At 35.5% G+C, this 27,744-nt stretch overlaps 2 protein-coding genes across 5 annotated transcripts in view; one reads left to right on the forward strand and one right to left on the reverse strand.

Moving 5' to 3' along the window:
* The window catches only part of LOC129922865 (uncharacterized), a 56,701-nt gene that overhangs the window by 2,704 nt on the left and 26,253 nt on the right, over positions 1-27,744 (forward strand). The window lies entirely within an intron of this gene.
* LOC129922864 (uncharacterized) lies at positions 844-27,649 on the reverse strand. Of its 3 annotated transcripts, XM_056010766.1 has the most exons (11): positions 27,449-27,538; positions 25,936-26,078; positions 18,029-18,367; positions 11,876-11,997; positions 9,334-9,532; positions 7,532-7,639; positions 6,322-6,423; positions 4,993-5,038; positions 3,173-3,201; positions 2,789-2,848; positions 844-2,682 (listed from the first exon to the last, which is right to left on the reverse strand). In XM_056010766.1, the coding sequence occupies exons 3-11, from the start codon at positions 18,333-18,335 to the stop codon at positions 2,576-2,578; spliced, it is 1,080 nt and encodes a 359-aa protein (XP_055866741.1). In that variant the 5' UTR covers positions 18,336-18,367; positions 25,936-26,078; positions 27,449-27,538; the 3' UTR covers positions 844-2,575. The 3 variants fall into 3 exon arrangements, with proteins under 3 accessions (XP_055866741.1, XP_055866740.1, XP_055866742.1); XM_056010765.1 differs by lacking the exon at positions 25,936-26,078 and having other exon boundaries at positions 27,449-27,649; XM_056010767.1 differs by lacking the exons at positions 844-2,682; positions 25,936-26,078 and adding an exon at positions 4,517-4,589 and having other exon boundaries at positions 2,798-2,848; positions 27,449-27,649.

The raw sequence follows: 27,744 nt of genomic DNA on the forward strand, positions 1-27,744 counted from the left end.
AGAAATTAGTTATGGGTGGACATGAAAATAATTGATAAAGTCAAAATATAAAGTTTCTCAAGGATTGCTGGGGAAAAGTCAAATGAACTTTTGCATGCAAGTTTCGTATCGTCACAACCGTGAAGTTAAATTATATGAATACAAGTCAGCTAGCTGAAATCGATATTTATAGGGACGTTTTATTGAAATCACCTGAAACTTATCCGATATAAAGTTGCAGTGCTTAAAGTGCTTTTTTTACAATCGAAACATCGACCCTGTACAAGTAGCGATTGAGTATTACATTGTTATTAGCCATATCTTGATTTAAGAAATTAGTGTATAAAAATGGACCTTTTAAAAGCACATAAAGTTAAAGAAATATTAGTGAATTTATATTTTTACTGGAAATGCTCTTTGACGGAATGTCCAACTACACAATTAAAGTGCTTTTTCAGATTGTAACGACTTGTTTTGGAGAGTTGTGTATTGTCTCCTCAAACTTCATACTCAATTTTGTACTCTATGTGTGCTGGAACACACCACTTTGAAATCCAGAAGCCATGAGTTGAGTTTAATGTGCTCAAACAACTCAATAAACAGGCCATAAGCGATAAACCAACATTAAATATAAAAATAATGTGTACATCTAGAATAATAATTTGACTGACATATAATATTACTATTGGGTAAATAAAGAACAATGCAGATACTGAAAAGTAAGACATGTTTAAAAGAGAATACAGAACTCTGAATGAACTTTATTAATAACAATGACCCCAATAGCTAGCGCTACGTTCTTTATATCGTTCCGCCTAAAGACTTTTCTGAATTGGTTACGTCATTGTTAGTATTTTCTTTAAGTTTCTCAAACGTCTATCTTCAAGATAATTAAGGTTGCATCAAGGTTATGTAGAAGATTGAACGAAGGACCTCATTCACTATAAAAGAGTGGTCTTGTGATATCCCTGGATAAAACAAATAAAAATATGACCATGATATTTACGATATCATTGTTTGATTCGAATTACGTCTTAAGATTGATAGAAAAGATTGGGAAGCATGGTTGTTCTTAGAATTGGTGAATTAGTTTCATTCGTCTTACACAAACACACACACACACATAAGCGCGCGCACACGCGCACACACACACACACAAACATTTAGTGGTCCAATAACATGGTTAGCTCTCTTCATCGCGACTAGCAGATCCTGTAAGGGACGTATTTTTCTATACCCTAAGGTTAACGACGGTATCGTGTGGCCAGCACAGAGATCAGTTTTGTTCCGGTTAGACTTAGGAGTGTTTTTAATTCCCAAAATTCAAAATCACAGGCTCGAGAATGGAACCCGAGATTCCTCTGTTCGGAAGCCAAGAGCTTTATCAAACGGCCAACACGCCCCCAACTAGAGTATTAAAACTAAAGGAAATGTGGGGGATAAACCCAAAAAAACTTATTTAAACTCAATAAATGGCGTGATACTGCACATTTGATGTTTTACATAAAAGAAACATCAATTAGTTAAAAAGTCTGTACTGGTATTATCTACTCAACTAACGGTTACTATTTCTAATTTATAATAATACATTTGTGATATTTAACTAAGAACAAGACCCGCATATTTTTCCGCTAGAGACTGTTACAACTAATTATAAATTATTGAATCCAATCAAATGTAAACTTTCAACACTCTGTTGATTGATATGGAGAATGTTTTTCTCCAGTACACGCACAAACATTAAAAGTTACCAATTAGAGCAGCGGTTCTCAACCTTTTAAGCTCGGCGACCCCTTTTTACACCCCCCCCCACTCTGCCGCTACCCTTCCCCCCTGACACACACATACAGCAATAGAAGAGTAGGCAATAACAATTCATATTTTCAATGGTCTTAAGCGGCCCCTTGCAAATGGTCAATCGACCCCCAAGGGGGTCGCGATCCACAGGTTGAGAACCCCTGAATTAGAGTTTTTAAATGAAAATTTTAAGAACAGAAAACAGCACGGTCCTATCTCGTTAATGTCTGCATTTACATTAAAAAATAACTATAATTTTAACAAAATATGTATTCAAAAATATGACATAATAAATGGATTAATTAAGTTTACAGATAGGACTACTTTTTTTTTTTCTTGCGAAATGCAAGCTTCTTTAGATTCACTAATATTATTAAGTACAATTATATTCACGTTTTAAAAAAATGTAGGTGCAACCACAAACACCTTTAAGCTATCTCCACCTACGAAAATGGAACTTTTTTTTTTTTTTTTTTAATTCGTTAGGTTTTGTTAGGTTTCGGGAATTTGTTAGCTTTAAGTTGTATCACCAGCCACTTTCAGAATCCAAATGCTTCTAAAACAAATAACAAAGTTTATTTACCACAGAAGAATTTTGATACATTTTGACTTTTTAAAAAATTAAATTCAAATGTATTTTTTATTATCTCTGAGACGCAAAGTATTTGCCATATTGGACGTACTATTCTAAATAAACTAAAATAGATTTCACACAAAAATAAGAAGAGTTTTCTGCTTTAAAAAAGTTAAAGAAAAATTTTACAATGTATTTCAAAATAAAGAAAAACCATAGTTTCCGTCAAGTGATATAATAATTATTATGCTGTGTATGATGTGTATAATAAATCACAGAGTTTTGTATTTTTAAGTTCATAACACGAGCTTCGTCAATAGTACAATAGGTATCTGTAAGGAAAAATAGAGTTTATTTTTAGTACAAAAGTACATTGTATTTTATTATCAGATTAGTTTATTTATTTATACTAATGTACACATATTATATGCTTATTACCTTCCATATTCTTGACATAAACTCGCAAATTGTATATGTCGTAATTGTCAAATGTGATGACTACAATAAAACACAGAATCATGTATTCATTATTCAGTTATAGTAGCATATGCAGACTAGAGTATCTATAAATATTACCCTAAAGTAAGCTATGTATTGTAAATTTTAAAACTATATGCCTTTAAATGTACATACTTTAAATTAGTAATTTATCCGTCAGTGGTTTTTTTTTTTATAAATCTTCTTGTATTCGTCGTCTGCATATAAACATTATTTAAATTTCATTTTTGTTTGGTATTTTTACAAGATTATACGTGTAAATTACACTAATGATGAATGATTAGAGGATTAGCAAAAGTAGACTTATTAATAATAAAAAATTACCTTCTTTGTATTTTGATTTCTGATTTTCTCTATTTAATAGAAATAAAAACAAATTGATAGTATTATACAGTTATTTGGCATTGTGTAATTAATAGAAATAAAAACAAATTGATAGTATTATACAGTTATTTAGCATTGTGTAATTAATAGAAATAAAAACAAATTGATAGTATTATACAGTTATTTAGCATTGTGTAATTAATAGAAATAAAAACAAATTGATAGTATTATACAGTTATTTAGCATTGTGTAATTAATAGAAATAAAAACAAATTGATAGTATTATACAGTTATTTAGCATTGTGTAATTAATAGAAATAAAAACAAATTGATAGTATTATACAGTTATTTAGCATTGTGTAATTAATAGAAATAAAAACAAATTGATAGTATTATACAGTTATTTAGCATTGTGTAATTAATAGAAATAAAAACAAATTGATAGTATTATACAGTTATTTAGCATTGTGTTCGTTTAAGGCCGTACTACTAATAAAAAGAGCATTAGCTTGAAACTGAAAAAAAAACAACAACTCTAAGATTCCACACAATCTCACATTCATACAGTAGTATGTAAGTTTGAATCTCACAATCGGTCATCACTAGCCGTATTTAGGAGATTTAGATTAGGGCGTTTTAATCTTGATCTCTCAAGGAGAGCCCGAAACGCAAGTAGAATACGCGTGAATGCTTTTTTTCATAAATGTTGTTATTTTTGGGATATGATTTGAACTAGTTTAATTTGCACGATTTGTTGTCAAGAAACATTTGTGTGTAAGACGTCATGTCTCAGTTTCTTGTACTTCCTCTTGTGTAGAAAGCATTTGGACTGAAGGTTCTTCTTGTGCTGCTACGCTGCTGTAACGATATTCTGGTATGCGCGTCGTTGCTGAAGTTTCGTATATTGCGTCATCGTTAGATCTCTACTTATTCTATGGCTCAGGATGCTAGGTCTGGGGGCCATATTGGTTCAGGTATTGGGCCGTCAGTATGCCAGGTTGTGTCTGGGTGAGCTCGGCCTGGATAGTGCAACTAAGTCTCTGCTCATGTTTTGAGTTCTTCTGTCCGTGCGGGATTAGTTGTGTGTATAAGCTGTGTTATTTAATCATGTTACACTATACATTGTAATGTAGCATAATTTGGCATAATAGTCGTCATTTATTTCGTAATTAAATCTTAAATTGCTTTACGAGCGTTGACCATTTATTTAAGGTTTATAGTTAGTTTGTTTTTTGTAAAATCAAATAAAAAAATAAAGTTTGCGCTAGAGAAAAAAAAAACAACAACAACAAAACTCTAATTCATGTCAGATTAGCGGTTATTAATAATAAGTGCGTTACTTACTAACTCACATTACGATTATAGTGTGAGTTCCTGTCCTTTGCAAACGTAGACTATATGTAATGTCTTAATGAACCTGTTTCAATTTTTTTTAATTACATCATTGTAGTATACTACTACTACTACTACTACTACTAAAAATAATAATAATAATAATAATACTTTTTATTATGTTTGAGAAAATTTGTTTTGCAATTGTGCATTACACATAACAATACAGAATAATATTGTTTTATGTGTAAAGCAATATTTTAAGACAAACAATTTCGAGGATAGTAATTATGTTATTATTATTACTATTTATTATTATTATTGTTATTATAACTAACACTAATATACAGTTTATAATATACAACAAAAACGACATTGAAGAAATACATTAAAAAAAATTGAGTTATTCATGACACTTACTCAAACAATTTACTAGTAAACTATATTGAGCTAAAACGTTACAATTTTGATAAGAAAAGTAAACTTACTTTATCCTTTTAACTGAATAATTAACCCTGCATTGACTAAAACAACCTGTAGAAAATATCATGGAATTTTTTTTAAAATATTCATCGAACAATGAAAAGATTTTACTATAAAAGATGTCTAGCATATACTTATTCTGGCATTGAGTATACTATTTTATCTATACTATCAATGGAGGCGAACGCAAGGACATCGCAGTTTATGGTTTGACAGTTACCCTGGTTATGGCACGCATCTCGTATTGGGGATGAACGTATGCCAAAAGCAATCTTTTTTCGGTGAGCTGAAAGGTGGTCAACTAAAGTCACTAAACGCTTTAAGGACCAGCTTAGGCACCAACTAGCTTCATCTGACATTAAGGAGAGCATCACTGCAGGTGGCTTCGGAACGAGAAAGCTAGAGATCACCCACAAAGGTCACGGGATACACATTTGAGGCCAGAAGAAATGCGACAGGTAAAAAGAACATCTAAATCGACCACCTGCGGAAAAGGGCTATGCTTCCATGGATGTGGCAAGATATGTAGGTCGCATATGCTGCTGAGTAGCCACGAGAAACACTACATTTCTCTTTAATCATTGAATTCGAAGAAACGCCTTATCATATTATTGTATATATGCGTCTTTCCTGTTTACGGATTTAAAACGTTGTTATTTTTTTTTTCTTTAATTTCTTAGATTACAATTTATGGATGTGAAATTTCCAATTGAACTGTTCAAACGTTATTCTTATTTTATTTTAAATCTGCCCTAACATTTCCTCTCTTCTTTGAGATTGGACTAAATCTATTATAATTATATTACTGTTTTTAGTGACTATTTTATGTTTATTAAGGGTGCATTTTTTAAGTGTAGTGAATCTTTATTTTTACAAGTAAAAGCATTGTATACTTTTTATATCTACGTTTTGCTTCTTTAAGCGTCACTTTCACCTTCAGCTATCTCTTAGTCTGTTGGACCATTGGGGGCACTGCACAAGATCTGTTGACCGTCTTTATCCATACTCTGCTTAATTTCATTTTCATAACGGCGCTCATCCCTCTTTTTGCCTGACCACAGCCGAGTATGTCAAGAACATGTGGTCATTGTAGTCCTTTTTACGAATCTTCCGTCCTGGCCAGTAGTCTTAGTCATGAAGGCATTTTGCCCAGTGGTGCCATGATATCACCACTTCATCACATGGTTTAGTCCGCCAGCTAAAGCGGTTTTCTAGAGGATGTCACTAAGGCCATCCACCCAAAGGTGCACTGAAAAGACTATATGTTATAGAATGTTTCATCATTGGACTATAATTGATTCTAACTTTTGAGTATATAAAATAAAAATAAATACCTGTAAACTTAAGGACGAATGCAAGTGTAACTGTAAAGACTGTAGAGATTAAAAGTGACACCCATTTGATATCTACATGAAACGTTGTCACAAAGGGAGATTCTGTTTAATTAGACAACAAACATTAGTTTAAACGTTCTCATTTGTATGTATTTTTCATAACCAATATTATTTAATTGTACACTAAACATTTCATTAACCAGTTAAAAATATAGATATTCAACGTTAAAAAAAATAAGGACGCTCCTATAGCGATAAGTAAAAAGTAAAGTTTCCCCTTTCAGAACTTGCGATCTATGAGGCAGATCATCTTTTTCTTTGGCCAGCGGTTAACGAGCAGGGTGTTATGTGGCCATCACAACGACCAACCGCTTTTACTTTCCCCAACTAAAGTCAGGTACCCATTAGAGTTGGGTGGACTCAGGGGCGAACCCATGACTTCAGGTTCGGAAGCCATGCGCTTAACCATTCGACCACCGCGCCCACTTCCTATAGCAATGGATATTATTAAATCTGTGCCTAAATCTTATACACTTGCTGGATGGGATCTAACAAAAGAACATTGTAATTACAGTGAATCCATTCTCACTCCCTCACAAATGCAACGATTACTTAGTTTGTTATATTAAATATTTGCTTTCTGATTTTAATAATCGATTACAAATGTTACTTTTAGACTGATATAGTTTTGAAGGCATTCGATAACTATTAGAGATTGAAACATAAATGTAGAAACGGGTTCACAAGACTTCGAAACCTGTTTTTTTTTTACTTTCTTTAACACTCATACACTCTCATATACTTTCTTATTTTAAGTTATGATTATTGATTCATATTTAAGGACATAGTATAGTCACTTTTCAACATACTGTTTTAAAATAATGGAAGTATGACTAACACAAAAAAATATGAACATAGTTTGAAAAAATACAAATATTATCTAGGAGGAAGAACTGTATTTTTATACTCATATCTATCAATTCTGTAAGACATAGTTCCCTTTCTATTGTAATAAAAATAATTAATTAATCAAATTAATTATTTTTTAAAAATTACTTTTGTGATTGATTAATATTTTGTTAAGAGCAATAAATAATTGTTTAGAGTTTCAACTTGATCAGAGAATGGGAAAAAAAACATGCACAAAAATTGTATCAAACAGAAAAAAAAGACAGATATAAACTTTGTAACAAAGGGCGGCTAAACTCACGAGTAAAAAGAAAAGTTATATTTTCTGTTGTTTGTGAAATACTAGTTGTAATCTCATAAAAATCACAATTGGAAACTTCGGTGGTGCTAAACTCTGTTGAAGGCTTTACTGAAATAAAAATGAATATATTTTAGTTTATTATAGTTTCCAATTATTTTTTTTCATAGGAATGATTCAAGAGATAATTTTATTACGTAAAATAAGTCATTATGAAATAGCATCATTGGAATTCCTTGTTTTTTAATTAGACATATCATGCAAGTAATGTTTACTTTGTAGTCTTCTGTTTCATTAGTAACTCTACCAATGCTTATACTAACGTCCTAATATGAGCTTTAATAATGTATGCTGCATTCTTAATTTCTGCTTAGACGATTGTAACCACGTTATCATCAAAACATAGAAGATGATATTATTTAGCAGTTTTTAACTAGCTGGGGACAATTGACCTTTTCTAAGACCGTAATAATTTACACTTTGCTTTATGTTCCTACGCTACAGTTTTGACTGCGCATACGCACAGATATGATGTAATAATTATTTTAGTAACATTTTCTTAGCCTGTAGGTCCTTTTACATATATGCGCGACTTTTTTGTGCTATTCCTAAATGTAAAATGTTAAAGAGCACGAATGTAAATATTATAGGTTATTATGAAAGTATTAAAATAGATAATAGAAGACATTCTTTAAATTGAATTGAGAAAAGGCAGGTGGGGAGAGCGTAGGCTAATATTTTGATATGTGTAGGTACAGGTAGATTAATCGGTTACAGATGCCTAATAAGAATAATTCCATGCTTAAACATTTACTCAAAAATTATATTAAAAGATTTTTGAAGGAAACATATTTATTTATAAGTGTTACGGAGTGTGTATGTTTCTAAGCCAAGAATAAGGAAAGGGGAAATTACTTTTGGCCAGTGTAGTGTAAAACAATGAAACCACGGGCAAGGTTTTTCGTTATTTTTTAGGATGTCACGTGGGTGTGAATAGGACGTTGGACAATCCGGAGATTTGAAAGTGTAAAATAATTGATTTTGTTGTTAAATTTGTATAGATATTATATGTAATACGCCTACATCAGTTTAGTTGTAGTAACAGTCTTTTGACAAAAGAAAGATAGGCCACTGCAATAAGTTGGACTACATCGTCTACATTACTAAATAATCTTTCGTAACAGTTAATATATGATGTATGTATAAAATCAACATTTACTAAATATCTAAAGAGATATTAAAAGATATAGAATTATTGTATGCAAAGGATTATGACAAAGATTTTCCAAAGGATTGAGTTAATGATCGAATGTGTTTAAAGTAATTAAAAGTATAAAGCTGCAAATTGCGTTACATTTTTCTTTTAAAAGATCGTATATTGGTAAAATTATATTGGATCTGCAATGAATCATATAAAACATTTGACAATAATTTTCTATATTGTTGTTCCACTTCAAATAATAGTTTACGGGAATTTTTTAAGTACTGAAAATTCTTTTTATCGGTCTACTACCCAAATACGTTTGATGTGTCTTTTTCAAGTCTGGTCGAGAGGCTAAGTACGTATGAACTTGGCTTGGCTACCTCTGAAGGGGGCGCTATGCTCGATATCAGACTCAAGCAGAGTTGTGTTTACTGAGCGCCTGAAGGCATCACGGCAAACCTTCTCCCAGATACCCCCTCCACCCACTGGTCCACAAATGACATTGGACCACAGCGCTCTGAGCATGCTATAAGCATGAAAGTAACGCTTTATAAACAAAAATATACAAAACAAATGTAGCTCTAATTTCATTAAAAGTTACCTTCATAAAGATAAATCGAAAAATTAGATCCGTACTGGACATCAGTTTCATCTCCTGTAACATTAGGGTATACTATAACTTGTATTTTGTCCTTATTATCGAAGACATATATATCTAAATGTAGACTACATACTGTCTTATAATGGACAATATTTGTTTTTTTTTCTGGCTTATTGCTTACATTTCCTAGAATATGAATCTGTGGAATATATACAATTTTTTAAAATTAAGTAGCATTATATTTTAAATTTTAAATCCAACACTTAAGAAAGACGCATAACTTAGTGCTTATAAAGTCTTGGATGTGACTGTAATATTTAACACCACGTGTTTCTGTTTAATCCCTTATTGTTTAAGTAAATATATTTAACATGAGATTTTTACAAACCGCGTATATATAGTGGTTGCCCTAGCCGGTTGTGAAGGTCGTTGTCCAAGGGTTGAACACTTAGAGAGCAACTCCAAGCCCTTCAATCTCTTGACAACAAAAACATCTTACCATGCAATAGTGGAACATGATCATACTCTCCAAAAGAGAAGAACTCAGAACTGTTTAATTAATGAAACTTTCTTTTAGCTTTTCAACTTATTACAAGAAGTACTAATGTATGTCATCAGATCAATTAAAAATACAACGTCCAACTTCAAGTATCTTCGATAGGAATATACCAACTTTTCTACTCACACAAATTTCTAACTATTGTCCCCGACTAAGACAATATACGCGCGCTCCTTCTCTGAGCCCTGTAACCGGAGATGAACTCCTATTGAAAAAAGAAAACAGAGCAGGAACGACTAATCCTCCCTAGTGCTCTGGCAAGATACTTAGCCGTTCGGCTTAATGCCTCGTAGCTACCATACAAGTCGAGTGACTGCTCAGACAGGTTCCCCCTTATCTCTCGGAGCTGGGGACACTCGTACAAGACGTGCGACACTGTTTCGACGCTCTCTCCACAGTGACGGCATCGGGAGTCAAAGTTCGTGCGGAACCGGGCAAAGTATGCCCCAATAGAGCAGTGTTCCGTTCTGCACTGCACAATACTTGTCTGCTCTGACCTCCTCAGTCGCCACTATGGATCGTCGCGATCTGGGTGACGCATGTGCTGAGACACCACGTGTTCTATCGGATTCCTCCCAGGACTTTAACCACTTCTCATGAATGAGTGCTCGTATTTGTACCGTTGCTTGTAAGTACCGCTTGGTGCTTCGAGGTGTGTGGCTGCCAAAGCACCCTCCCTTGCGAGGGCGTCTGCCGTTTCATTGCCCCTCACGCCGCAATGTGAGGGCGCCCACTGCATGAAAACGAAAGCTCCAATAGCTCGGCGGATGTTATCTGAGGCGTCGACTGCCTCTTCTATTACGGGCGACCCTCCCCCGCCGCCACCCATAGCTAGGAGACTGGAGCGAGATTCGGTGACTAGTACCACAGTAGTGGCACCAGTTTCATGTTGGGTAATTCGGGCTTTAATGGCCTCGAACGCCCGAGTTATCCCTGATAACTTGGCGTCCATGAGCATGCGTCCTGTCCGGTCAGGGTAGACTATAAGGGCCCCATACCCTGATATATCGGGGTCCCTTTAATACTGACCCATCCGTATAGCAGAAAATGGCATCTGATGGGTAGGACTTAATGGTTGCTGATGCCAAATTTAGGAAATTGACAGGTATTAATCGCCTCTTGGTGGCTCGCTCTTGCCCTATTAGGGACAGGTTTATTTGTGGGGCCGGCATCTCCTCCACGGAGGGCAAGTACTAATCCTTCTAATTGGGATTCTGTCAGTGGAGAGCCCAGCTGATTTAGATAAATTGGCTGCAATATGGAGGAACGATCGAATTTTTATGCGGTTCCTCTCTTTCCACTGTTGCACTAAGATTGTGGTGGGTAGGCTAGAGTCGCCCTTTTTGTAGCGCCCTCTCCCTCCTAAGGTTTAAGGGGGCCACGTTTGTTAAGATTTCAGCAGCGTTTGTTGGGCTTGTCCGAAAGGTGCCATAAATGAACCTTAGAGCCTGTGCTTGTACTTGGTCGAGCGTAACCAACTCGCTCATTCACTCTCTCAAAGTCCAGTCAGCCAGTCAGCAACTAGCGCTGTTTTGTCTGTATCAGGTACGTAAGAGAAAAGCAGGTCAGATTGCATTGTGTGTGTGTGTGTGTCTGTGTTTGGGTAAGACATTATAATGCAGGCAGACGAGAAAAGTACAACTGATGAGCCTAAAACATTTTTGTCCAAACTCTATGTTTGGGGCTTTCAACCTTGGCTGGGCACGAGTATCAACTCTTACAAATACAATTTTAAGTCGAGTGCAGAAATATCCACTTAAGTGTATTCAAATTACAAAAAAAATTTCTATGAAAATAAATTAGATTTTGAAAACCGAAACCTATGTCCACCTAAACTATACTCTAATAAGAGGAACTTTTAAAAATCTTAAGCAATGGGGGTTTTGAAAATATGTAAAAAGTATATAGTTGTTAAAAAAATACGATCTAAACTGAATATCAAAGAAATATATAAATGAATAAACAAAGTACTACTAAATTTACCTGTTCGCAAACGTTATAGTATATACACATGACATTATGAAATGTAGTGTTAGCTGTACAGATGACAACTATTGAAATATTATTCATATATGTGTAGTTGCAAGCAACATCCTTTGGTCTTTCTAATAAAAAAACAACAACAAAGGTTATATTAATTGTAGTTGTATCAATTAGTTTGGATCAGTCATGTAATTATATTTGTAACAGATCTACACCAAAAAAACAATAAATCCGTCTTTATTCATTGTTTTTGTTTAGCACATTCTCGTGCTTTTAATTTCTCAATACGCTATGGACCTATCACTTGATTGTAATAGTTGGAAAGGGGAGGGGGAGAAAGAAATGATTTTATGGGTAATCACTCTTAAAAAAGTTTTTTTTTAAAGTAAATAATCTTAATTCGAACTCGAGGGCTTAAGTCTCATACACCTGATACACTACTCACTGTCAGGTCTTTGTTGAATGAAATTACTGAATTATTGCAAAATATTAATATGTCTATGTATTACAGTAATTTTGAATTACAAATGTGTGTTTAATGTTAAAACTTGTAATATCTTAGGCCCAAGTTCAGCCCGACAGTCACACCATACACACCCTCTTATACATAAATTAATAAACGAGGTGTATGATGATTTAAATAAAAATTATGAATTTAATATAATGATATATATTTACAAATGATAATGACATCTGATCTATGAAATAATAAGCAAATATAAGTGCATATAATATGATATGAAAATTCAGTAATTATAGTAATATTACAGTAAATACTTAAGTATTTAAATAATTCACCTTAACTGTAAGGTTCAGTACAATTGTCCACTTAGACCTACAAGACTACAACTGGTAATCCACGTAGATCTAGCCTCTAGATCAAATACTGTTCACCGACGACTTTAGACAAAAGTTCATAGTTCACAATGTAACACCAGGTCTGGACACAGCAACCCGCAGTCTGAAATCTGGAACCTCAGACTCGTGAAAATAAACTTGAACGTCAGTCAGACCAACCGAGATGAAGACCTCAGTCCTGTAGACTAAAGCTGAAATCTCAATATTGAAAATTGAGACTTGTCACTGAGTCTAACACTGAGACTTGACACTGAGTCTAACACTGAGACTTGACACTGAGACTTGACACTGAGACTTGACACTAAGACTAAGACCCTATAGAAAAACAAAAGAAAATATTCTTCTTATCTTCTAGCCTAATTATAGAAATACAAATACGATCGAATCCAATTACAAACAACTATATAATAAGACAGTACAACTCGCCCTAAACAGGGGTCAAGATAATCCTTTAGAATATATCCAAGGCAAATGCTAAGGCTATCCAGTAGCATAAGCACAAGGAGAAATTCAAGAGCTCCCCAAAATACAACTTGTCTCTACAGCTCAAGATGGAGAGAATGAAACAGACGATCTATGACGAAAGTCGTACTGGCACTCACTCTACATCACAAGAAATAATGACAAGCAACAAGTGGAGATCATTCCACAATAAAATAAAAAGTCACTCAGATGACGTCATCAACAGGTGATGAACGCGGCGCTATTAAGTAGATAGAGAAATAATTCCACTATACAACTACATAGATAACTACGAGACTCACTATGCCAGGGAAGTGCTAATGACATTATAAGATTTTATTCTCATCCATTGTTTCTTTCAATTTTTTTCTCTACAAAGTATAAATTAGAGTAATTCAACTTATACCATCATATCAGTCAAATCTATTTTGGTTTCCATTGATCGAGATACCAAAAAACAAAAGTATTAATTACAAATATTTAGTGAACAAATTAGTATTTTTAGCGGCACCAAAAGGGAATAGCTACTATTAGTTTAGTGTGGTCTGTCGTCCGTCTCGTTTAGAAATCTTAAACTAGAAAAGATATTGAAAATCCGACATCATGACCTATATAGTTCTTATGTAACGGCTACTTTTTTATGCAACGGCTACTTTTTTTCTTTTCTGAAAGTGAAAAATTTAATTTTAAAAATCAACTATGTACTCTTTTTGAAAAATAAAAATACACTATTATTTTTTTACAACTATTCACTATAACAGTAAAGAAGAACAAACACGGGTTTATATTTAATAAGTGAGAAGTCATCTTACCGTATTTTAACACTTTTAAGCAAACGTTTATATATATATATTTTAAATCGTATTATTAAATTAAGTAATTTCTGTCATAATAATATTTACATTTACAAAAAAAGTTTCCCTTTTTTTTAAAAAGAGAAAAATATATTTAGTATGCATATACATGAAAAACAATTTAAAACAAAAATTAATTAAATATTGTTTCATATCATACAATTGTATTGTAATCCATCATTTACACTAGCACATACACCTATTGAAAATAAGTGTTGTTGTTGTTTTTTAGCGGCCCCCGAAAGGGGAAAAGACGCTATTAGTTTTGTGCGAAATGTCTGTCCGTCTGACCGTCTGTCCGTCTGTCCGTCCGTCGCGTTTAGATCTCGTAAACTAGAAAAGATATTGAAAATCCGACATAACAATATTTTAGACCATTCAAAGTTCTGATGCAACGGCTACTTTTTTTTTTCTGAAAGCAAAAAATCTAATTTTTAAAATCAGTTATGCAAGCAGTTTTTTAAAGAGAAAAAGCTAATTAGTATGCATTATAAGTTAGACCTAATTTAAAATGAATAGTAATCTTATAAACTTCATTTTTATGAACATTTTTTTATTGCGGAATTTTTTTATTTTTTTTTGAGGATTCTAATAAGAGATTGAGAATTTTCAAAACAATTGGGTCAATTATAAGACATCAGTTAGGCCAAGGGGGGCGCGGTGGCTGAGCGGTAAAGTGCTTGGCTTCCGAACTGGGGGTCCGGGTTCAAATCCTGGTGAAGACTGGGATTTTCAACTTTGGAATCTTTGGGCGCCTCTGAGTCCACTCAGCTCTAATGGGTACCTGACATTAGTTGGGGAAAAGTATAGGCGGTTGGTCGTTGTGCTGGCTACATGACACCCTCGCTAATCGTAGGCCACAAAAACAGATGAACTTTACATCATCTGTCCAATAGACCACAAGGTTCACATCTAACTTTACATTCACTTTCACCTATCCTTTGATCTGCGGGACCGTTGGGGCACTACACAAGATCTGTTAACCTTCTTTCTCCATTCTTATCTCTCATTTGTCTTTGATATAATTTCATTTGGATGTTCTTTCTGAAAATATTGAAGCCTGCCTGGATGAACCTTTTCGGGGGCCGATTTTGAGTTTGTGTTTCCACACAAACTGTCTTTTGTAACCTTGTTTTTTTATTAGAGTTATATTTGTTGAGGCCTTGTATGAGATATTAGCCTTTTAAAAAACAACAAAAATCAATTACATAATTATTCAATCACATCAGTTAGACCAGGTTCACATTTAATTTCACCTTCACCTATCCCTTAGCCTGTTTGACTGTAGGGGCACCACACAGGATTTTTCAACGGCCTTTCTCTATTCTTTTCTGTCCTTTGCCTTTGGTAGAATTTTATTCACTGATAGGCCAGACCATTCTTTGAAGTTGTCTTTCCATAGCTTTCTCTGTCTTTCTCTTCAATTTCTTTCTGATACTGTTCCCTCAGGGAATGTCTTTACGAACCCTGAGGACCTTGTGATGTGTACATAGAGTTTGAGTTTACGTTTTATTCGACAGTGGTTAGCAGGTCATTGTGGATCCAATTGCTGTATTATTCCTGCTTCATCTTTCTTCTCTCGTGATGTGTTTCTTGTAAATGACACATATAATTTAACTATATCTTTATAACAATCAGCTCATCGAATACATATGAATATTAACAAAGTAATAATAAAAAAAAACATTAATGAATCTCCTGTGGTATCACATTGTCGGTAACACTTTCGAAACTAGCACGTATTTTCTTTTTGTATCAATGTTGATAGTTCATAGTTTCTGACATTCTTTCTGAAAATATTGAAACCTGTCTATTTTTTACCTGCCATAGCAGACCATTTAAGGGGCCGATTTTGAGTTTGCGAATTCACTGTAACCTTATTTAAAATTGATTCTTGTATGTTAGATAACATAAATAATTGTGGAAAAAATTCAGCTTCGTCCGAGATTGGGTTTGGGATAAAAAAAAAACGCTTACGGTCATTTTACAAGACCGAGTTGATGTAAGATTAAAGATGTAAAAATAAAGATGCTTACTGATTTACTGAAATACACACACCACATACACATAGTTTGTATGTTTAGCATTTTCCTCGAAAGGAATCGTTTGAAAAGCCTTAGATTCCTCCTATAGAAAACGATGTTCTAAGTGTAATAGAAAAGTGTAATACCGCACTTATAGGCCGATTTTCGTTTCTTGGTGAAGGAAAAAGTTTCACCATTTCCTCATTTACAGGCTAATAAAGAGGCTTTTGCCGTCAGTCAGAAAATTTTTCTTCTTTCGATATCTAAGTAAGTGAGGTGGTCAACAACATAAAGGAGTTGGTCAACGACGTTTGAAGCTGAGCTGTTTCGTTTGAGCATGATGTGAAGTGGTATACATCTAAGAAGGACTTAGACTAAAACGTTATGTCTGGCAGCATATGCATCACATGGATCACGACAATCTGTAACTGACTAGGAAGGGACTCGATAAATGCGTAGGATTCTTCTTCTTCTACCCAGCTTTTTGCTGTTAAGCTGTCAGCTCTTTTGCAGACTGTGCCAACGAAAAATAGTGTGCTGTTTTACAAATGCGAAGGATAGGAGAGAACATTTCGTTAGTTTTTGCATATTATGCACGGTGTAAATTTGAACTGTCGATACAACCACTGTGGATAGTGAGTTGAAACAGTGTCGCATATCTTGCAAGAAGTGTTCCGACTGCGATGCATACGATGTACAGCCCTACCGTGTTCTGAAACAAATTAGAGTTCATCTAAGGACATTCGTTTCAGTAAGGTTGATAGAGAAGACAGCGGACTCAGCATATTCATTGAGGTTTCTGCTCGTTATAATTATTACCTTTGGTAATGAAGTTTAGTATTATTTATCATTACACTATTGTTGCAATATTATGTATGCCCTGCCTCTGATAAAATATGTAGGATGCAGCTGGGACTGCGTAGTTACGTAAACTACAACACTCCTCATTACGTTTTGGAATAGGAAACAAGCCTTATTATTCTTATGCCATTATTGTGTAACTGAAATGATATTGCAACGATGTTGTTTTTAGAGAACTGTTTATTTCACATCTTTATGAAATACACGGATTCGTAGACGCCTATTGATTTATTGCACAAGAGAATAGAATATACTGACGCAACGAAGCACTGAATACATTTTCTCAAGTTTAATACTTTCAAACTCAGTTCAATAACACCAGTAATTCAAAATATAAATTACTTGTGTTATGATAACTTAAAATATAATATTATGGTTGAAGTAAAAGAAAAAAAGAAAGAACATTGATCAATAATCATCATATAAACAATAATCAACGATTACGTTTTTAAAACTTAAAGGTTGTGAACATTGACCAATGACTGTGAAATGTGAGTAACGACCGACCTCAATAGTTATCTCTACGCTACTTAAATTTCACTATACAAAATCTTTCTGGATCTTTCACGTCACGGATATTAGATTTTACATGCGTCATTGATCTTGGCCATAAATCATGTAGATGCAAATCGTGACGTAATAACACTGACTGAAGAGGTACTACTACTAATAATTGCTGCTAACAAGCAAAATGTAGGCTTAAGGCGCTGTGATAACAAACACAAAAACGAGAGCTTACATGACAAACTAATCTAAAATAAGTTCTAAACAGATATGTCTCAATGTTATTCTTGAAAGTAGTTTAACATGTTGTCTGAGATCAATGGTGAGTGAGTTCTGGTCAACTCTCTTCTCCTTGCGCACTGAGGTGTGACTATCCCGCTCCCGCATTGAAGTGTTGCAGAAATCATATTCTGGCTAATAGTGTTGCTTATATATATATATATATATATATATATATATATATATATATATATATATATATATTAAATCAATTTATCACAACTAACTGTGTTCGTACTCTTATATTGTTGTTAAAAAAAAGGTAAAATGATATGTATACATCATGCAATTTAGTAGAGGAAATAGCTTACCAAAAATGCTAAAGTAGCATGAATCATTAAATTTTTTTGAGTCAGAGCTTGTCTGCTCAACTCTATACTCTCCTTCATGAAGACTTGAGACATTCATGAATGTTATGTGAACGTGCTTAGTTTTATTCAGATTGATAGTACTGACATTTAATTGTTCAAATAAAGAATTTTCGTTTTTCAGTGAGCAATCATAATCACTTGAACACCGGGCTAACTGAGAATTCTTTTTAGCTTTGTAAATTACAATATCACCAAACTTATGCGCATTTGGTGTCCAAGTCACATCTATTTTTCCTAATCCGTTCATCTCTGTAATTCCACAATTTATTTGTAAGCTTGCTAAAACAAGAAAAACATTTATTAACTAGTGAATATTTAGATTAAAAAACAATGAAACAATGTTACCTTTCAACATTTCACACTTACCACTTCTCCCTTTTACCCGAGAAAGTTAAGCTAACGATCACACACACACACACACAGATATGCAAGACCACACACAAATAACAATATATAAAGAGTAGAATGTAAGGATTATGCATGTATGTATGAATGCCCCGCATAAAAAATCAAAACCATTCGACCGATCTTGATTAAACTTGGCATATATATATATATATATATATATGGCTTTTTAAGTCTTTGGAGAAGATCTTTTCCTTTCCATCTTCTTGTGTTAATAAAGAGGCCAATCCTTGATACACATCTGCGGTTGCAGGTTGAGCACATGTAATTACAAGGCGCAGTTGCATTTTCACCCTTCTTTTTGCTTCTGTTGTGTATGACATCTGCAATCCGTGACCCTTCCTTTATGCTCTCTCTCTCTCCATGTGGATCTATTCAGTGTCACCTCTTCCGAGTTGCCAGTGTCGATTTTGAAGAGCTTCTTGTCGCGTTTGCATACATCCGTATACAGTAAAGTGGGCCACCAGCGGCTCTCCTGCCTTCTATTAGATCGCCATACAGAATGTCCTGTGGAAATCGACCTACTGGCATTCTACGAACGTGGCGGAGAGTCTTCTGCTGATTACAGGGCGGATGACCTGGCATCCTGCTCTTCATAACACTTCCTCATTGGTTTTCTTGTCTTTGCCACCTTATTTTAAAGGCATCGGAGGTGGAAGACATTCAGCTTTTTTCCTGCCACGAGTAGGTCGAGCATGCTTCACTTCCGTATAGCAAGGTGTTCAACACACAGGTCATGTAGGGCTTTGGTATTATTAGTCAGCAATATGTTGTCCCACACTCTTTTCTGCAACCGTGACATGGTGGCCATTGCGTTGGCTATCTTGTTGTTTATATCTTTATCCAGTAGAGTATTGTTGGATATGATGGAGCCGAGATAGCAAAAGTGATACACAATTTCTAGTGGTTGGCCATTAACGCTTACTTGAGGTGCAATATTTGTGTTCTGAACAAGTATTTTAGTCTTGCTTTGACTGATGTTTAAGTCGAACTTCTGGCAAGCAGCCGATAGTTTGTCAACTATGGACAGAAGCTGAATATCAGAATCAGCCACAATAGCTGCATCATCAGCATACAGGAGTTCCTAATCTTGGTTTTTGCCCGCAGCCTTGATACATTAAATAGTTTTCCAGGGGATCTTGTATGGGGAGATACACCTTCATTTATGTCGCTGTACGCATAATGCAGTAGACATGAGAAGAATATGCCAAACAGAGCAGGTGTGAGCACACATCCCTGCTTAACACCACTGCTAACCTCAAAAGGTGCTGATTGGGCTCCATTGTATTTGACAGTACATTTAGTTTCCTCATGAAAGCACTCAATGAACTTCAGTAGTTTGGGAGGGCAACCTATTTTCCTTAGGAGTTTGAAAAGGCCACTTCTGCTGACCATGTCAAAAGCTTTAGTCAGATCAACAAAAACGATGTAAAGGGGTCTGTCTCTCTCTCTGAATTTCTCCTGCAGTAGTCGTAGAGAAGATATCATGTCTATAGTGGACCTACCACTCCTGAATCCACACTGAGACTCTGGATAGACTCTAGAAGCTATCACTTGAAGTCTGGATAGTGCCACTCTAGCAAAGATTTTGCCCACTGTACTGAGGAGAGAGATACCCCTGTAATTGTTGCAGTCACTCCGATCCCCTTTGTTATTGTATATTGTGACTATAGTTGCGTCACGCATGTGCTGTGGGACATGACCTATATATTTATATATTCCTTAAATCACAGCGGAGACCGTGGTTAAGTTTAATGTCCCCACCCCCATCACAAACGGAGGGCCCTAAAAATAATATAAAAAAGTAACTATACCTATCTCTATTAAAGGAAGAACCGTTTTAACACATTGGGTAAACTGATTTTCACAGTATTCTATATTTGATATAAATAAGTCAGCTAGATTGGTAAACCCATGTACACAATCAACTTTCATTTTTGTGGCTAAAAAAGAAAAGTTAATTCCTGAGAAGGAAAGGACGTGGAGTCAGTTGTAACTTAGTACTGAGAAGGTGAGGACGTATACTATATTCCTTATTAACTTTACTCATAATGGATTTGTGATTGTGATACATTGTTCTTCTAGGACTTAACATGTTTTGGTTATTGTGTTGACATGGATATTCAGTATAACTATTTGTATGACCAGCGTTATATGTCTGGATAGTATTACACTTGAAAATTATGTTATAAAATGCATGTCTGTCTTCTACGGCAAACTCGACACATAATGAAAACTATACATGCGGCGAGGGCGGCCAAACCCTGATGACGGTTTTGGATCAAAGCCAACTGGAAGTCCAATACCTGATACATGGCAAGCCTTTCAACGCAAGGAAACCGACTCTTATAGGCACGTGGAATGTAAGAACCCTGAATCAATGCGGTAAACTGGCCCAACTTTTAAGAGAGTTTGACTCTTACCGGCTGGACATCCTTGGGATCTGCGAGATGCGGTGGACATCAAGTGGACAAATAATCAATGATGGCAAGACAATAATATATTCAGGCCCTGACAAGGAGCACATTGGTGGTGTAGGAATCATCATGTCTAAAATAGCAGCTTCAGCGCTAATTGCTTGGAAGCCGGTCAGTGACCGCATCATTACAGCTCGACTCCAAACAAAGCAAATTAAAGTCACTACCATCCAAGCTTATGCTCCTACAGAGGATGCAGAAGATACCATCAAAGATCATTTCTATAATCAACTACAAACCACTCTTGATGAAACACCTACTCACGACCTAATTCTACTGATGGGAGACTTTAACGCCAAAATCAATCCCAACCGAACTGGCTTTGAATATGTAATGGGACCATATGGCTCTGCAGAAAACATCAGTGATAATGGCGAGCGCTTGATTTCTCTCTGCGCATCCAACAGCCTTTCAATTGGAAACACATATTTTAAGCACAAACAAATACACAAAAAAACATGGCGATCACCAAATGGAGAAACCTTCAACGAGATAGATTACATTTGCATCTCCAAACGATGGAGGTCATCTCTGTTAGACGTGCGGACCCGCAGAGGAGCTGATATCGGCTCAGACCACTACCTTGTCAGTGGCAAATGTAAGCTCCGATTGAAACGCCAACCAAAACAAACCACACGACCCCGCCCATTTAATGTAGAGAAGCTTAAAGACGGCAATACTGCAGCACAGTTCCAATTGAAACTAACGAACCGCTTTGAGGCTCTTGCAGATATATTGACCCTTGAAGAAGAGTGGGCCAACTTCAAAGATACCACTATTGGGTGCGCGGAAGAAGTTATCGGAAGGAGGCGAGGCTCATACAAGGAACGGTGGATACAAGACAGAACATGGAAATTGATAGATGAGAGGAAAGAGGCCAAACGTAGACGAGATCAGAAAAATGAAACACAGGATCGCAGCCTAGCGGAAGAAGCCTATAGGGAAGCAGATCTGAAAGTAAAGAGAAGCTGTCGGCAAGATAAACGGGACTGGATTGAGCAGAAGGGACAAGAGGCACAAGCAGCTGCAAGCAGAAATGACACAAAAACCCTCCATCGTATTGTCCGAGATCTCACTGGAGCAAAGAGTGGACATGGGGCACCAATAAAAGACAAGCAAGGCAAAACTTTGTTAACCAAAGAAGAACAGGATGCAAGATGGGTAGAGCACTTTAAAGAGACCCTTAACCAACTGTCGCCAGACCTAACTTACATATTCAAGGACCCCTCTCCAGACAATGATCTCAAGGTCAAGACAGACCCAATAACTGCTGAGGAGGTTACCATGGCCATAGCAGTGCTAAAGAATAACAAAGCACCAGGACTAGACATGATATCAGCAGAAATGCTAAAATATGGGGGACAGTGCATTGTTAACAGAATGACTGATCTCTTAAATCTCTGTTGGCGAACTTCAAAAGTCCCAGAGGACTGGCAAAAGGGAGTGATTGTAAAGCTTCCAAAAAAGGGCAACTTGGCAGATTGCAACAACTGGAGGGGCATTACTCTCCTCTCTGTCCCAGGCAAAGTTTTCAGCACTGTTTTGTTGAGACGGCTTCAACAGTCTGTAGATGAAAGGCTCAGAGAAGAACAAGCAGGCTTCCGAAGAGGCAGATCATGTACAGAGCAGATTTTCGTTTTACGAAATATCATAGAACAAAGTCTTGAGTACCAACAACGGCTAATGATCAGTTTTGTGGACTTCAAAAAAGCGTTTGATAGTGTCCACCGAGAATCACTATGGAAAATAGTTAGAGAATACGGTATCCCAGAAAAATTCGTCCAGATCCTACGACGCCTTTACAGTCAGTCTAGTTGCTGCATTAAAACAGAAGAGGGAACAACAGAGTTTTTTACAATCGAGACAGGTGTGAGACAGGGGTGCATCTTATCTCCCTTCCTTTTCCTCCTAGCCATCGACTACATAATGAGGAGAGCAATGAACCAGACTGCCTTTGGTATTCCATGGCATGAACAACTCCGATTGATGGACTTGGACTTTGCTGATGATGTTGCACTACTCGGGGCTACAAACAAATGCATTCAAGAAATGACGGAGAGCCTAGACAGAGAGGCACCCAAAATTGGCCTCCGCATAAACTTGGATAAGACTAAAATTATGCGAGTGGGATATAAGGCAAAGGGTGTCCCCATCAGACTTGGCGAGTCAAAGCTTGAAGAGCTGGACAAGTTCACGTACCTTGGCAGCATCATAACAAATGATGGAGATGCTTACCATGATGTAGCATGTCGAATAGGAAAGGCAGGGAGCATTTTCCAAAGGCTGCAGCCTATTTGGACTAGCCAAGCCATTGGACTCGAGACAAAAATACACCTTCTCAACACAATCGTCATTCCAACTGCTACATATGCATGTGAGACGTGGAAGTCATCTGTCAAAATTGAGAAAAGACTAAATGTGGCTCAACAGAGATGGCTGAGACGGATTTTGGGAGTCAGTTACACAGACCGGATCTCAAACAAGGAAATCCTATGCCGAACTGGGAGTCGAACACTTAGTGAGGTTGTGACTGAGCGTCGCATGAGGTTTGCGGGACATGTTCTACGTCAAAATGAATTACGCACACCAAGAGTTGCGATAACCTGGAAGCCAAAACGAGGAAAGCGCAAACAGGGACGTCCTCGTATTACCTGGCGACACACCTTCATGGAGGACCTCAGAACAGTGGACACCAGATGGGAGGAGGCTCCAGACATTGCCAGTGACAGATCATTATGGAGACAGCTTGCCGCCCAATGCGCCGAACGGCGCGGGAGGACCTAAGTCTAAGTCTAAGTAAGTCTTCTACGTCAAATTTTGTTTAGACAATTCTAATTGTCAATGTACTCTCTTGTTCACATAGTTAAGTAACTTCAACCTTAGTGAGGATCTCTTTCTAGAATCAACTGAAACATCAATAGTACAAGTGTTACAAATATGGAGGCAAAGTTTGGTGTGTTACGTTTGTATTCTGTGTTACATATGCTAGCCAGTGAGTTACAACAATGAAAAAGATGCTTGTACGTGCGGTGGCTGAGTGGTTAAGCGCTCGGTTTCTGAACCTGATGTCCTTGGTTCGAAACTTGGTGAAGGCTGGGATTTTGAATTTTGGGATTTTTAGGGCGCCCCTGAGTCTACCCAATTCTTATGGGTACCTGACTTTAGTTAGGGAAAGTAAAGGCAGTTGGTCGTTGTGCTGGCCACATGACACTCTGCTCGTTAACCGTAGGCCATAGAAACAGATGACCTTTACATCATCTGCCCAATAGATCGCAAGGTCTGAAAGGGAAACTTTACTTTTACTTTATCCGTATGTAATAAAACTCCTATTAAAATGAAACTTTTTTATAAACTCAGTGGGATATTTTACACATACCTTACATATAGAATAACATTACCACTAAAAACTATTGGAAAACAATGTCGGGTATACTTTTTTGTTTTGTGCGAATGATAAACAGCTTTAAAAAGTAATTCTTCTAAAAAATGATAATCACAGTAATAAATTTTACAGCTTTATTGGTCTCCTTATTATGTTTCCTCTTATCTTATCTTATATAATACAGACGATACTTCAAAAAGAAGATGATTTCGTCCTATGTCTCATGCGTTTAGTCATGCATGTTAAACAATGACTTAAATTCTGTCAAGTCAGCTGTTTTTCTGACTGGCTCAGGCAATCCATTCCATTCTCTAATAGCATTAGGGAAGAAGGAGCATTTATAAAAATTTGTCGTAGCATATGGAACAAGGAATGTGCCTTTATCTTTGTGTTTTCTGATGATTAGATCAATATATGAGATTGAATGCGCAGCTCTCCATATAATTTTCTTTCTACGGTGTGTTTTAGGGCCAGTACATTGTTCGAGCGTCTTGATAAAGAGAACAGTTTTGAAGGACATGGTCAGCATTCTCTGGTGACACTCTACATGGGCAGATTTCACTGGTTCCAATTTTAAGTTTCCGGTACATATGTTGTGTCATTCTGTTGTGTCCAGTCCTGAGTTGAAAGATTGGACGTTGATCTTGTCGAGATAGCTTCTAATAGGCATCAACTTTCTTGTGATTCGGATGAGAGCTTGTCCATGTCTCGTTTGTTCTATTCAATATTTGTTTCTTTATTTCTTGTAGATAGAGTGCAATGTTCTATTGTGTGTTCTTCCACACTAATTAAGTATGTCAGCCTTCTCATTTTTTTCTAGTTTAGAAAGTGCTCGTATCCATTGAATAAAATGTGATTGCTGATGTTGTTACAGCCTATGACTAAATGAAATTTTTCATTTAATAGTTGTACTAATATGGGTTTGAAGGTGTCTGGTAAGCCTCTGTTAGGCTACTCAATGTATACTAATTTAAAAGAAAAAAAAATAGTTGAGGAATAAATACAAAGCTTCAAAATAGTAGAACAGACTTTTTTTTGCTTTATCAGCTGATGTATTTTTAAGTTTATTTTTATACAAAGTTAAGATATCTAACTGGAACGATGTTTTAATTATTTTCTATTTGTATTTAGGAAGAAACTAACTAATTATAACATTTTAAAAGCAGTTTTTAAGAGTATAGCGGTTTATTAAGAAAGGTATAGTCTACTAATGTCTCAACAACTTTAAAATTCACATTTTTGTCTAGTTCAACAAGAGTTAGCAATTTATTAAATTAATTTTACTAATACTTTTTTAAAATTTTGTAATTGTCTTTTGTATCATAACAATTCTCTAAAAATAAAAATTGTACTGAATGTGAAGTATTTCACTGTTTGCATCCGAACATAATGTTCTGGAACTGTGGAAATAGCTTACTAGTTGTTATCCTCGTGACTGCTTTTAAATTACAGCTAGTAAGATTCGACTCTTGTTTACAGATGTATGTGGACCCAAAAAAATGTGAACGTTTAGCAGCTAAGTTTTTTTTTTAAATAAAAAAAAATTCTTGCAAAGACTCATGCAAATTTCGCAAAATACTGACTTCGACTTCTCTTTCAGGTCATAATTTGCTTTTAGGTATCTCTTCTGGAGCTAAATCAGCCTCTGCGTCAAATGGTGAACTGAAGTATTGAAAATTGGTTTCAAGTTCTTGACTTCTTTAAATTTGCTTTCGAATCCCACAATCTACGAATCAAAAAAAGTTTTGAACTTTTCAACCATTTCACTAGAAATAGTTTAAACTTTTAGCAAAGAAAAATGACTAACACGGTTTCCACTTGCTTTCCTGGAGAAATGGGATTGCTTTGATTAGAAATATTTAACTTCCACATGCTAACGACCCATTACGATATGACAATGGCAAACATGAAGTCTAGCTTCCACTCTTCGTTAGAAATATTGGTAACTAAGTCACTGTTAATGCCACGTATCTGCCACATAGAGAAAATCATATTTGTTGTAGTGTCCCTTTTCCGTGTCAGTATCACGTCCAGCTGGTGCCAGTGCCCAGACTTAGGGTGTCTCTACGATACACAATGTTGTGTTTTGTCATGAATTTGGTAATGCAGAGCTTATGGTGTGCACAGAATTAAAGCAGTTGTACATTTTCATTCATCCTTCCTATTCCAAAAAGCTTAAAGGCTGTCTGGGCAGGTAGTTTTATCTGATCTTATTCTGGCATTGAATTCACATAGAAGTACCATGTGCTCCTTTTGAAAAAATGTTCGCAAAAGCTTCCTTGAGGTCTCTATAGAACTTGACTTTGTTCTCCTGAAGCGAACATAGTGTAGCACTAATTAAAGTGACTTTACCAGATGTTGTCATCATACTTATGCTTAGCAACCGTTCCGAGCCACTAACTGGAGGAACTATTATGGGAAGTATACTGTTCTTAACAGCGAAGCCCAAGACATGTAAAATAAATCTTAAGGCGTATAATAGGTATTTTGATGTTGATTTTGGGGAGCCGACTAATTTTGTTAAATGGTTGGCGGGGTGGGGTGGGGGACAAAAATTATACTATAGTTCATGGGCCTAAAGTATGTATGTGTGTATGTGTGTGGGTGCTTTATATAGCGAGTGGTTACAAGTAAAAAAAGAATTAAAAATGTGAGGATTCCAGAGAGCGAGACAAAAAAAAAGTGTATGTTTGTGTGTAAAAGAGAGTGAGAGAGAGAGCAAACCGTCACTATTGAACAAAGCAGATACTAGAATTCATGTTCTAAAACTGTGTTAGACGGAGTCGTTAATTTGTGTGTTCTTTTATTAAAATTGCAAAAATGAAAACACATCTGCGAATCCGGACAAAATAAACAATATATATTTAAAGTCTACGACATGTCTTTTTTCCTCTCAATACGACATTCTTCAGAAATCAAGACTTTAAATTTCTATATTTTTTTAAACAGAACATTTAGATTTAAACACTATTAGAGTGATAATTACAATGTGATAACAAAATTCAAGTAAAAAAAGAAATCTATATACTAATTGTTACTATCAGATAGGTGGTGATTTATGTTTATAAATAATATAAAAAAAACACAGTTACTTACACAAACAATAGCACTGAAACTTAAAGTAAATCACAAATAAAATGTTCAATAACATTTCTTTTTAATGTGATTTTTATTCTATAAACAATAGTATTACAAAATTATTGTTAAAATTGTTGAAGATTGAAGAATCCTTAAATATTTTAGATTTGTTTTTGCGACTAAATATTTAAACATTTAAAAACTATAACTATAAATGGACCAAAGTACATTGGAAATAAAACTCTGAAGTATTTTTCTTTTACTTATAACGATAGTTTCGGCTAGAAACACTTGAAACGAAACAACTTCAAATT

This window comes from Biomphalaria glabrata, chromosome 14 (assembly GCF_947242115.1).
Source record: "Biomphalaria glabrata chromosome 14, xgBioGlab47.1, whole genome shotgun sequence".
Classification (NCBI taxonomy): domain Eukaryota; kingdom Metazoa; phylum Mollusca; class Gastropoda; family Planorbidae; genus Biomphalaria; species Biomphalaria glabrata.

Excerpts from the sequence above, each read along its gene's own strand:
- LOC129922864 (XM_056010765.1), bottom strand. The coding sequence starts at position 27,503 with ATGTTATTGAACATTTTATTTGTGATTTACTTTAAGTTTCAGTGCTAT. Across the intron at positions 18,368-27,448 it reads GTTTCAGTGCTATTGTTTGT|CAAGCTTACAAATAAATTGT; the intron begins GTAAGTAACTGT and ends TTCTTGTTTTAG. Across the intron at positions 11,998-18,028 it reads ATGCTACTTTAGCATTTTTG|AAAGACCAAAGGATGTTGCT; the intron begins GTAAGCTATTTC and ends TTTTTTTATTAG.